General features: G+C 43.3%; 1 protein-coding gene across 3 annotated transcripts; it reads left to right on the plus strand.

Annotated features, from left to right (window-relative positions):
* Nucleotides 1-441: 441 nt before the first annotated feature.
* LOC125544127 (centromere protein C-like) lies at nt 442-9039 on the plus strand. 3 transcript variants are annotated; one of them, XM_048707707.1, is made up of 16 exons: nt 442-714; nt 985-1151; nt 1301-1383; nt 1470-1572; nt 1902-2104; nt 2178-2734; nt 2840-3001; nt 3093-3123; nt 3871-3944; nt 4387-4501; nt 5799-5881; nt 6040-6154; nt 6561-6643; nt 7576-7684; nt 7792-7899; nt 8520-9039. In XM_048707707.1, the coding sequence occupies exons 1-16, from the start codon at nt 577-579 to the stop codon at nt 8642-8644; spliced, it is 2256 nt and encodes a 751-aa protein (XP_048563664.1). In that variant the 5' UTR covers nt 442-576; the 3' UTR covers nt 8645-9039. The 3 variants fall into 3 exon arrangements, with proteins under 3 accessions (XP_048563664.1, XP_048563662.1, XP_048563665.1); XM_048707705.1 differs by having other exon boundaries at nt 443-714; nt 7573-7684; XM_048707708.1 differs by having other exon boundaries at nt 444-714; nt 2178-2650; nt 7573-7684.
* The last annotated feature ends 4106 nt before the right edge of the window (nt 9040-13145 follow it).

The raw sequence follows: 13145 nt of genomic DNA on the forward strand, positions 1-13145 counted from the left end.
GAGGTTCAGGCCTCCTTTGGTTTGTAGGAATGTCATAGGATTTCTATAGGATATGATTTGCATAGGAAAATTTCCTTTGAGGCCCTTTGGTTTGTAGGAATGGATTCCTATTCCTATATAGGATAAGAATCAATTCTTTACATTTTGGAGGAAAAAAACATTAGTTAAAACTTAATGAAAAAATTCCTATCCTATGCATCAAATGACATATTTTTTTTTATAGAAATTGAGATGCATGTCATCTCACATCCTATGATTTTCCTATTCCTACAATATTTTTATTCTATAAACCAAAGGAGGCCTCAAATTTGATCAGGAATGAGTCGTCCGACGGTGTTGATGTGTTGGACTGATTTTCATGTCCGTTTTATGAGCGCGGATCGGCGCGTTGGAGTCGCTCCAACCCGGTCGCCTTCAGTCGCCACTCCAAAGTCCAAACTCTTCAGCCCCACCCATTGCTTCGATTTTTGAACTCCCGGTCTCAAACTCCCCCCAACCCCTACCGACGCCGCGCCTGAGCACTCCTCCCCCCCTTGTGGCGGCGAGATCCAGGCGGGGCCCGGCCGCCGCCGGCGCATGGCTTCCGTCGACGCCGCGGGTGACCCCCTCCGCTCCTTCGCCTCTGCGACGTCCCTCCTTTTCCGGACCCTTGGCCCTGCCGCGGCCTCCACATCCCCCTCCAGGGCCCCTGGGGCGCTGCTCGGCGGATCCCTGGTACACTCCTTACGCGACCCTCCGCTCTCGAACCGGCGCGCGTGCGCGTGCTTGCTTGTCTGGGCTCATGCGGTGTTCGACCTCACTGGGGACCGAGGGTTTCGTTTTTTCTTACCGCGGGGCTGTTTTCCTTTCGGGATTACAAGTTTTCTTTATCTTCCTAGAAATATACATGGGATAATCCATATAGATATAGGAGAATAAGTCACAAACTATTTGCTGTTTCAAGTGATTGCTGGAGCTAGTCTCACAATGCCCGGTCCGTTGCAGAAACGCTCCAAGGAGCTGATGGAGCAGGCCAGCCTGGTCTTGAGGGAGCGGGGGGACATCCAGAATCTCTATCAGGAGGATCGAGCGGATGGCAAGAACAACCAGCAGGGTAGAAGGCCTGGGCTGGACCGCAAGCGGGCTCAGTTCTCTCTCAAGCCCACCCAAAGGCAATCCACTTGCTTGTTCTAGGCTGTTACTTTCAGATATAGCTTTGGTGACAGCTTATGGAACAATATGTTCATAAGTCAGTTGCATTCTGCTATAGTGACCTGTGAATGGAGTTCAAATAACTTGTTTTGATGCTACTGTTTTGCAGCAACCCCGTGAATGTTGATTTCTCCAAGGCGCTTAGCATTGATGATCCAGAGGAGTACTTCTTAACCTTGGAGCGGCTCGAAAGTATCCCCATCACCTCCTTCTAAATTTTTGTAGTAAGTGAAGCAGTAAATGACAGTAATGCTCTAACATGTTGTTCGTGAATGCAGAGGCTGACAGGGAGATAAAAAAGCTAAGAGGTGAGGTTCCAACCAAAACAGCAAATTATGATCGGCCTATGGAACCACCCAAGAAGCGGCCTGGAATGTCGAGGTATGCTGCCTATCTTGTTCCATGTTTTAGCTGATAAACTGCTCTTTCTAACTTGTGTTAATGTTTAGAAGCCATTCGTGTAATATAGCCTCTTGTGCTCTGCGAAAAGTTAATTTGGATTTCTTTACATACTTATCATCTTGCTGTTGCTTCTGGTTGTCACTGATTGAAGTAGACAGTCAGTATTAAGAAAGTGCACTTTTATGTAGCTAATTCATATTGACCTATCATCACTTTACAATAACCTATCGGTTCTTGCCAACTTGTTATGCACCTAAACGTCCATCATGAAATTGAATTGACCCATGCTTTGTTTTGTTAACTATCAGGAGAAAATCGGTCTATTCTTACAATTTTAGTGTGGGCACGGATGCCTCAGATGGTACTGAAGCACCCGATTCCCAGATGGGAACTTTACCAGAATCTCAGTCCACTCAAGACGACATGCCTCCTTCAGTTCCTGAAAGAACCAAGCCACCGGTCCCTTCAAGTTCTAGCCAATGTGATATACAAGATGTCTCAACGAGAGAAGGTTAAAACCCCCTCCTCATTTCTGTTTCAACTATTTCAACCTAGATTTGTTTAATATAATTACCTCTATACAGATTCATTTGCTAAGAAGGATAAAGGCGCCACTCTGGATTCCCTAATGTCAGCATTCAAAAATTTGGATGAATCTAAAGAGGAAAGCCTGCTGCGAGAGAAGTTACAGATCAAAGAAATAAACATAGGGGAAGCTTGTATCCCTGACCTATTCAATGTTCCTGGTGATAGGCCTGTAAGAAGCACTAAGCAGAAGTATCTGAGGAGTGACCGTACTCCAGAAAGACCTGTATTAGGGAGCCACCATGCTCCAATTTCGAAATGGGAGAAACACATACTTGGTCGAGACATTCTGGACGATAAAGCAGATCTTTCAGAAGACGGTGAATCTGATAATTCTCCAGAAACTGTTGTGGATAAACAATCGCAGGTGCACAGTTCTTACAATGATGTTGTTTTGACAAACGGTGAGGCCTCTACTGCAACGGAGACCCCAACTTCAAGCATCAAATTTCCAGACCATGTTCTTGAACCAGTAAGTTCTCCACTTGGTGTGTGCATAGATAGTGATGTTGCCAAAAAAAAGGATGCATCTAGCGGGCAAAATGTTTCATTAGAGGTAGTTAGTTACTATTGAACTTGTTATTGACTTTCAACTTGTTTATTATTGAACTTCTCCTGAACCATTGACTTCACTGCACATTATGTTTATTTTGTTCTTCAGGAAGAGCACATGCCAGTGAATCACCCATTTACCGAGAGGCCAAATAATGAACCAGGAACTTCTTCTCATCATTTGGAAGGTGAAACAACAAAAGTGCTGGGTAGTGCACCAGGTAGAAATGTGTCGGTGTTGCATGGTGAAGATGAGAATATCGGATATCAGGCGAGTTCCTGCACAAACTATTACTCTCAATTATAGGCCCCATTTTAGTGTGCTTAACATGTATCATACTTTGATTCCTATTGTGTGACAGGGAGTGCTTGGAGGGGACATGCTTGTGCAAGGTACCTATTTTCCTTGCAAATTTTCGTACGTATGCCCTCAAAAGAGTTGTGACATTTTGCTCATCAGAACTGAGGACTCAAGATTTAGCAAAAGAGAGAGAACAATTTTTATTTATTGTATCCCCCACGTTAGAATGAACTTTTACTGCTTAAAGAAACAAGATGATAGTACATTATCACGAAGTCGACTCTGCTCTGGCAATATTAGTTTCCTAGTTATGCTATTTTGGAGTCAGACATACAATAAGAAGCATGACTCCTATGGACCACCCTCACAAAGTTTGTGCATGCTATTCTGGACATGGACAACAAATTTTGGGCGACAGGAACCATCCGGTGCATGAGGTTTGATGATTGTTTCTAGAGATTTTGGACCTATAAGGGTGGATGCATTCCTCCAAAGAACTGTGTCACATCGAAGCATTGGTTTTGATTAATAGCATATACATGGTTTTTCTCTATTAGTTGACTTGAGAGGACTATGCTGTCTTATAATGTTATGTGTTAATCATTTTTCTAATGTTTGGTTGCAGCATGCCTTCTTAACTAATTACAATAAGTGCATTTTTTCTAACTGGGAAAACTTTACCCCTCAAACACCACAACTTGTTTTGTTGCATTTACATGCACAGTTCTAAATCATATTTTCTTGTTTCGTTGAGGTCTAAAGCAGACTACCAAACGTGTCTGTTTTTGTAGATTTCTCTTTTTTACTCTTTGGTGAGGTCTAAATCATATTTTCTACAGATGAACCAATCCATCCACCGGAAATACCTCCAGATGCGCATAATCAGTCTCATATTCAGGATGAAAATGTTGAGGTAGGCTTGTTTCAATAAGCGCTATTCTCCTTTGAAATTGCTGTTGTAAAGAACTGGGCCTAGCTCAGTTTGTGGGACTGTGGGACTTAGTTCCTCCTAGGTCTGTATCACTCTTTTGTTCCCCACAATTGCCACTGCAAATAATCTTATGGAAGTAAGTAACTTAGATGAGCATCTTTCTCTATCTTTTTCTCTGGTTACATATGTATAACGTACCACTTTGCCATAATATGCCTTTCTAACATATCTATTCATTTAACCCTCTAAAGATGCCACACAATTAAGGCTTAAGCACTGATGCACTACTTATCCCCTTCACATGCAATGATTTTAGCATATTGCTGCACATCCTGTGCATTCTTTTCTTAAATGTAGAAAAAAGTTACATATTTGCCTGCTCTAAAGAAAAAGTTCTTTATGCCTGCATTTTTCGGACTTCCAGAAACAGGCAGTTGATATAAGCCGTGAACTCCCTCTGAGCAAAGGTGGTAAGCAAAATGCAGTCCAAAAAAGAAAAAACAAGAAGCAGTCAGCAAAGAGAGGAAAAAGAGTTTCAGGTCTTGCATTCTTTGTTTGACACCTTTATCTACTTTTTAGCTGCTTTAAATTACTTAGTAAGTTAGTGTATGTTTCACAACTTAAAAGTTTTTTTACTCTGTGGAGTTCCAGAAGAACATAGGTAATTATCGCCATGAAGATGAGCATGTAGATGATTAGATTAGGGAGTAGAGCATTCTAATCTATAAGAAGGGCTGGCCGACCCGCCCATCTGAGGGCTCCCTCGATTTCGCGCCGTTCTGCCCGTTTGAAAGGACGAATGGGAGAGATAACAGATTGATAAATTTTATAAAGAATAATATGGTCGTAACATTTGTCATGAACTTGAGATAGTTTACCTGGGATGAATGGATGATGTTTCTGTCCCACCTCTTAGCCAACCTATTATTCTTTTATCTCCTTATCCTTAAGCACCATCCTGTGAAAAGTTGTAACAGCAGCCAAAGTCCAAAATATGGTTAGTTGCCTACTTTATTGGTGCTATATAGGTTTATAGTAGTGTTTTTCTCCAACATGAATATAAACTTTTACTGCTTCAAGAAGTGAGATGGCAGTACAGATTCTGAAGAGCAACCTTTATGCTGCGGTTCTGAGCTACGTAAAGAGACACGATGGTGTTGTATTATCATGAAATTGACCATATTATGGCATGGTAGTGCTAAGTTTCCTAATGATGCCATTGCGGAATCAGTACATGCTATCAGCTGCATAGCTTATTGGAAACTAGCAATCTCCTGTACAGCATATACACGTGCTATTCTGAACCCTAGTAACAAATTTGTGCAAAGGAATCTAGTATCATTTCCATTTGCTGCATGAGATCAGGTGATTGTTTCTAGCCAGGATTTGGGACCTTTGTAGGATGGGTGTGTTCCTCCAAAGGAGCATCATAATGCAGAAGCATTGACATAATTAATAACTTGGAGGGATAATTTATACCTAGGCACCATTTTATGCGTATAGGGACATGTTAGCACTGTTTTACTCGTTTCGTGAATAGCGTAATGACCACTTCCCTAAAAACATGGATACGACAACCTCACAGTTTCAGTATCAGTATCAGCCATCAAGATAGTAACTGATGGTGACATGTGGATGCCATGACACATCACTGTATCTAAGTGTTGTAAAAGTAGTAGCCATAGAGTTTGTCTCTGTCTAGGAGCAAACTGTACATCTCTACCAGTTGTTTCAGATTTGGTTGTCCATGCTTGTACGAGTCCACGACTCATTTTATGTGCCATTTACATGTACACTCGTTATCTAGTCTTGCATTAAAGCTTGTTTTCTGTACAGATAAGCCAATCCATACATCAGAAATACTTCCAGAAGATATTGTCCCACAGAATAACTCTCATGTTCATGAAGGAAACTTCGAGGTAGGATTCCTTCATTAAACACCATTGTCTTTTTAGCCGTAGCTTTGGTATTGCAGCCGTAAGGAACTGAGTTTATCTTGTGCATTTTCTTAATATAGAAAAGTTGCATATTTCTCTGCTTTCAACTCTTTTTATGCCTGCCATCTTGGAACTTCCAGAAACCTGCAGTTGGTGCAAGCAATGAACTCTCCCCAAGCAAAGATAGTAAGCAAAAGCGAGTTCAAAATGAGGAGTCTAAGAAGCAGCCATTGAAGAGAATGAAAAGAGGGGCAGGTCTCACTTCTGCCTATTCTGCTCCATGTTCCTGTTTAATACTCCCTCGTGGTTTTAGTTCAAATTTTGACTTATTTGAACTAAAACCACGGCACTTTTGGGACGGAGGGAGTAGTTTGTAATGCATGTAGGCACGTACTTTAGATGATTCCTACAAGGATTGCTCTTAGCTAGGGTCCGTGCCTTCATCAAATACAAAACCTGTTATTGTTACTGTTTCATATACATGTATGCTACAAAACAATCTTATAATCTGCCAGCTGATTTTAATTTTCTTTTGTTATTATGCTGTACGCTTTGTAAATGTAAACACATGCTTTAAGCTGCTCTAAATTACTTGGTATAAATAAATTTCATGACTCAACATTCTCCTGCATGTGAAGTACTGAAGTATACTTTGTTACAGAAGAGGCAAGCAATCCATTGGGAATACCCCCTGAAAATTGTGATACAGAGACTCAACCTAGTATGCAAGATACAAATATCGAGGTACATTTGTTTCTTGAACATTCCCATGTTTTAGCTTCTAGACTGTAACTTTTGTCCTAGTATAATCTTACATATGTGATATGCATGCCACATCCAGTGGGTATCTTGTTCTGTTTATTTGTACAGTATAGTAGGGATAACATAAATACAGCTATGAAAAAGTGTTTGGAGTTCACTGTTTATATGTCAAGCTCATGTTATTCATGAGCATAAAGATGCTACATAGCTGAGCCTTAGCACATCACTCCATATTGAGGGGGCTGAGTGGTCACTTCTGGTTTAGTAGTATACTGTTATGGGTCGGCTGCCCTAGCGCAATGAACATTTTTGTACAGCAACATCCAGTTCACTGCAAGTTATAGATCTCGGGATTACTACTAGAAGCTGAGCAGGGGAACTAGAGTAGAAGAAACCTGGTTGGATGAAAGCTGAGATAATTTCGTAGCACCTTGTGGTCGCCACAGTTGAGGATTGTCCTACTAGGGTCGCAGCAACTGCCTGCGAGATACGCACACGTACAGGGCAGCAATGTCCCACATCGGAATGCTAGAGTCGGTGTGTTAGTGCACATTAGCTATTTGATATCTACATATATATGATCTGTGAAACATCATTATCCATCAATACATGTGCTCGCATACAGTTCATATGTGTTCTTTGTATGGTTTATTTATGACCCTGGGTCATTTTCAGTAACATCACAAACATAAATATAGCCCCGTATACTTGCCAATCAATATTAATAACATTCAAGGAACGAGATAGTATAGCAAGTCAAAAGATAAAACACATATTGATTGCGAAAAGGGCGTGTTACCATCTAGTAGGTCCATGTAACTCGTGTTAGCAAGTTGTGCAACAAGCAATAGGCATATTGACCTCATGAGACTTTTGTATGTTAATTTTCAGCTTTTCCTTTGTATTTCCAGCAGCAGACAGTTGATACAAGGGTTCCACGGTCCCCAAACAAAGGTAAATTGCAAAAGGAAGGTCAAAGGAGAAAGAAGAAGCAAGAAGTGAATAGAAGGAAAAGCCTGACAGGTCCTACTTCTGCACGTTGCAGCATGCAGACATTTCTTGTTCCAAATAAGTATGTGTATATTGCAAGGAAACTGATGTTCTTGTCTATTTTCATGGAATGCTATCAGCATTTGGTCTTGCGTGGCAATCTGGCGTGAGACGCAGCACCAGAATACGGTCCAGGCCATTGCAGGATTGGCTTGGCGAAAGGCTCCTATATGGGCGTATACATGACAGTAAGTACACCAATTTGTTTTTCTTTTTGTCTGGGAATGCCTCTCTTTTTGCTGCTTCACTCAAAATGCTGCTACGGAGAAAGTTGTACAATATATTTACGAAATTGCTTGACAGACGATACTTGACGCACAATCTGCGAGCGACACTGCCTTCCCGTTCAAATCCCGTGCATGCACGCTCGCGCTAGGCTGCCATGTAGGATCGGGCAGGAGTAGGGCGTATTTTTATTGTGTGTATAGCAGCACTGATATATTTACTAGCTCTAGGCAGTTCTATACATTTTCTGTCAACACTGACAGGCCTATGAGTCTGTCATCTGTGAACCAGTGCCTCTTCGCCCTGGCTCATGCTTTACTTGTTACAATCGGGCATAAACCACAATTTAAGCAGGCCAATTACATCAAAGTTAACTTGCTACTTGCATATGTAAACTTGCGATCTCACAATTTCACTCCATTTAAACTTGTTGAAAGTCAAAAACTATAACTTTCCGCTTGTGATGCTTAAGGTCTATGTTGTGAGATCTACATCCTGTTTAGGTACCCTGCTGTTAGTTACTATAAATATCATGCAAATGTTAATAAAACCGGCATTTGATTTGAACTTCAATCTGTTGCAGCAATGGCCACAGTCATCGGCGTGAAATCATATTCTCCCAGTCAAGATGGCAAGGTTGAATTGAGAGTGAAATCCTTCGTGCCAGAACAGTACTCAGATATGGTAGCTCAAGCTGCAAAGTATTGAGGTTACTGGCCTTGACAAGTCTCACTTTGTTCTGGGACAAGTCAGTTTTGTGGCCAAGAGGGTCGGTTCTGGGACAAGTCAGTTCTCAGGTGCTTTCTCATGCTCTGCCATCTATCTTTCTAAAAGAGATTTGCACAATGTAGTGCAACCATGCTGTTAACATCCAAGACCATGTAGAAATATGGATGTAGTAGTAGAGGCACAAGAATTATCTTCACCTTTGTTAGCTGTTTTTAGTGTCATCTCTGGATGATATGATGTCAATTGTCTCTAGTTTGTATATCCCTTGTCGTATGATAAAATTATCGTACTATGTTTAAATGCGCCGGAACCAACTATGGCCCGCCGTTTTGTATGTATTGGTGCTATTTGTATAATTGTGTCGCGTTCTCCAAGTGAAAGTTCCGCACGAGGGATTTTTCTGCATTGTGCATTTGAAGTTGTACGAGGATGAGACGATTTTAGTGGTACTGACATTTGCATTCGCACAGTTGAAGGGTCTTTTTCCCGAGATGAGTTTGGTTTTCTTTTTTGAGGGGAAGAGATGAGGTTCGGTTAACAATTTTTTGGACAAAGGCAGGCCGGGTTTATCATTGCGCAGCACGTGGGGTTGGACTGTATTGTTGTTGATTGGTGAAACAAGAGTTAAAACCAGAAGCTCAGTGCAACCCATAACAATTAATCACAACTTCTAGTAATTTAGTGAAAAGCCATACCTATTTTTGAGGTGCAGAACCATACCTTTTTTTGAGATGCAAAATCGTAACCATATAGCCAATGTTAAGTATAGTAAACCAATGGTTGGATGGTTAGGAGGGTAGCGGTACCCCCTAACACATTAGGGATCAAATCCATGTTTGATGTTTTGGTGTATCATTAAATGCGGATTACCTTAAGTGAAAGGTGTCATGACTCCGATTCTAAGTCACACCGATCTACTCCCTTCGCTCCTAAATATTTGTCTTTTTAGAGATTTTAACAAGTGACTACATATGGAGCAAAATGAGTGAATCTACACTCTATAATATGTCTATATACATCCGTATGTCGTAGTCCATTTGAAATCTCTAAAAAGACAAATATTTAGGAATGGAGGGAGTAGTATGTAACACATCATATCACTTTGCGGCCTCACGCACGGTATTTCCATGGGTGTCACCTTCCCTGGCTCGGGACCGTTTGCGCCTTTTGGCTCACGCATATGATAGTGTCGCTAGCATACATATGATAGAGAACCCGGCCCGACATGACTAGTCGTGAATCCAAAATGGCACTAACTTACAGGGACAGGCATACATGACCCAACAACGAACGTGTCGGTCATCAACGTATGAACCCAAGTCGTAGCAAGCTACAAGGACTTAAAGGAACAACGCGTGACATTTTCTCGAAGGGACATACACAGGAACGAAGAAGAACACATGCTGGCCAACCTAAGTGTTCCGGAGCAGTAGCAAGCTATCATGGCTCAGTGGAAGCAATAGGAGACATTTCCCCATAAGAGAGGCTACCAAGAGTAAACAACTAGGTTGTCGCATCCCACACATACCAAGCATTTCAATAACATACACACAATATGCTCGATATGTGCAAGTACAACATGGCATCACAATATAACTCTACGACTCAAAGTATTTATTCATTAGGCTTCGAGGAGTCAGATATTACAAACATGGGTCCGATGACCCAACATTCAAGTCATACAAGCAAAAAGCACATGCGGAAGCTTAACTTGTCTGAGTACAGACAACTACAAATGAAAAGGCTGAGAAGCCTGACTATCTACAAGACCCTCCCAAGGATACAAGATCGTAGATGAGGTAACAAGCTAAACGTCGAAGTCCACGCGGAACTACTAGTGAGACTGAAGTCTCTTTGCAAAAACATAAATTAAGCAAACATGAGTACAAATGTACCCAGCAAGACTTACATCAGAACTAGCTACATATGCATCAGTATCAACAAAGGGGATGGTGGAGTTTAACTACAGCAAGCCAATTTTGACTCAGTGGCTATCCTGTACTATGACTGCTGGTAACTCTTTTGAGGTGGCGCACACGAGTCCACATATTCATCATATCAATACACCACCATGGATCCGCTCCCGTCTTCCTACGAGAAGGCCATCCATAGCACTCACACTTATCTTGCGCATTTTAGAGTATCCACTTTCACTTGTCTATGAACTGTATAGGCAACCCATAGGTCATTTACCGCGTACGCGGCTATTCGAGTAGATCATTTATAACCCTGCAGGGGTGTACTTCTTCACACACGCTCTCGCCACTTACCGCGATGTACACGTCATGTATCTCGGCAACCTTCAAGCGGAAGCCTGGCGAGGGTGTCGGCCACGACCTGACTAACCTTGCAAGTCTCTAGTCCAGGTTTATCACCTATTCGGATTCCATCCGCAAGGAGATCCGGCCGGGGTGTCGCTCACGGCCCCAAATAATGTGAGCAGGGTTCCCAAGCCCACCAAACGGGCGACACTTGGTACACCGTGCCACTACACCTAGTCTGTCCCAAGCCCACCTATACCGGGTGCCACTTGGTAGACTACTAGCACTACCTACAAACACCAAAAACTAGTTGCAACTCCTGGACAGAGATCAGGTTGATTAATAAGCCGAGAGGGGCCGAGTTACCGGAACCCAATGTGTGGTAGTAGCTGTTCATGGATCACAAACACAGAACTCAATTCCTGAGGACGATTTCAATGAGATAACCCACCATGTACTCCTACATGGCCTCTCACCGCTACCTTTACCAAATCGTGTTCACACACTTAGCTCTCAACAGTAGGACATGTTCACAACTTTCCAATTCATCCTCGATGAATCAGACCTGACACAACTCTAAACAATAGCAGGCATGACAAACAAGCATTAATGAGTAGGCACATCAGGGCTCAAACAACTCCTACTCATGCTAGTGGGTTTCATCTATTTATCATGGCAATGACAGGTCATGAAGCGAGGGGTTCAACTACCGCAGCATGTAACAGTTGAATCGCTGTTGTCCTAATGCAGTAAAAGAGAGCAGGAGCGAGAGAGTGGGATTATATCAGAATGAACAAGGGGGTTTTGCTCGCCTGACACTTTTGAAGATAGTATAGCTCTTCATCGGTGTCATCGATCACATCGTCGAAACCACATCTACCGAGAGGGGACAAATACCGGCAAACAAGAAAGAACACAATCAATGCAATGCAACAATATGATGCATGAATGTGACATGACAATATGTTGTTGATTGAGCTAATGCAACTAGCAACAAGTTAAATGAAGTTGGTTTGAACCGTAGTTTCAAATTCAAACTCCATATGTGAAGGTTTAAATGCCATTTATATGATTTGTCCTAAACAACAGCCATAAGTTGTTCCAACATGCATGGAAAAGGTACAGATGGAAAGATTGGATTTTTCTAATCATTTTTCATATATAATTTATTTCATTTGGAGTTACAGATTATTTTCTATGCTTTTTAGAAGTTCAAATCATTTTCTGAATTTTTTTGGTTATTTAGAATTAAACAAAATCCAGTAAATGATCTACTGAGTCAGCATGTCATCATGCTGACGTCAGCGGGTCAACTGGGGCTGACCAGGGTCAAACCTGACCAGTGGGGTCCATTGGTCAGTGACCCAATGTCATTAGTGTCACCAACAGGTGGGTCCGGTCAACGGCCACGTCAGCACAGTCAAGTATGACGTGTGGGTCCCGTTGGGTTATAACTAATCTAAGCAGAAATAGAGTTGGGGTTAATTAGGGCATGGGGCCCATGCGTCAGTGGCCCAGGGGGTTGGTTAGTGGGGTGATTAGGCCCTAATGGATGGTTATGCCGTCGTTTAGCCGACGACGACCAACCAGAGCGGCGGCGGCTCGCCGGAGTGGCGCTAGGGGCAGCAGTTGGGCACTCTGAGGGCACCAGGAGGGAGCCCGTGCTCCCGCGCATCCAGGCGAGGCAACATCAGGTCATGGGGAGCCCGGAGTCGACGACGACGAGCACTTGGGCGGCGGCCGGAGCTCGGGTGGGTGTGGGGTTGGCGTTGCGACACGCAAACGAGCGAGGCGAAGGTCTAGCAGGGCACTACGCGTTGCAGGGAGCAAGTTGGACTCGCCGGGGTGACCATTTGGTCACCGGAGCTGCGTCAGCGACGAGCTCAAGCGGCGGCGGCTACGGTCGTCAAAGGGGCGACGTCTACGGCTTGAAATCGAAGGGGAGGAAGGAGGGGATCCACGCAGGAGATCATAGCGGTTCGTTCAGTGGCCTCAGCGAGCTCGGGGAAGCGTTGGAGCGGGCGCACGGTCACCGGCGATCTCGGTGACCTGAGGTTGAAGAAGACGGCGGTGAGGGCGTTCGGGGGCGTCCGACGCCGCGTGACTCAGTGGAGAGGGCGAGAGCTTCTTGGCGGATCTCGTGGGCACGTGGGAGAGGCTCGGGGATGGCTGTGGCCACGACTATGGTGACGGCGAGCTCGGGCGAGGTTCGGCCATGG

Source organism: Triticum urartu, chromosome 3 (assembly GCF_003073215.2).
Source record: "Triticum urartu cultivar G1812 chromosome 3, Tu2.1, whole genome shotgun sequence".
NCBI lineage: Eukaryota > Viridiplantae > Streptophyta > Magnoliopsida > Poales > Poaceae > Triticum > Triticum urartu.

Bases quoted from the DNA above. Each gene is read 5' to 3' on its own strand.
- LOC125544127 (XM_048707705.1), top strand. From the start codon at position 577: ATGGCTTCCGTCGACGCCGCGGGTGACCCCCTCCGCTCCTTCGCCTCT. The intron at 4,502-5,798 runs GTCTTGCATTCT...TTTTCTGTACAG, and splicing joins GAGAGGAAAAAGAGTTTCAG to ATAAGCCAATCCATACATCA. The intron at 5,882-6,039 runs GTAGGATTCCTT...TGGAACTTCCAG, and splicing joins TTCATGAAGGAAACTTCGAG to AAACCTGCAGTTGGTGCAAG.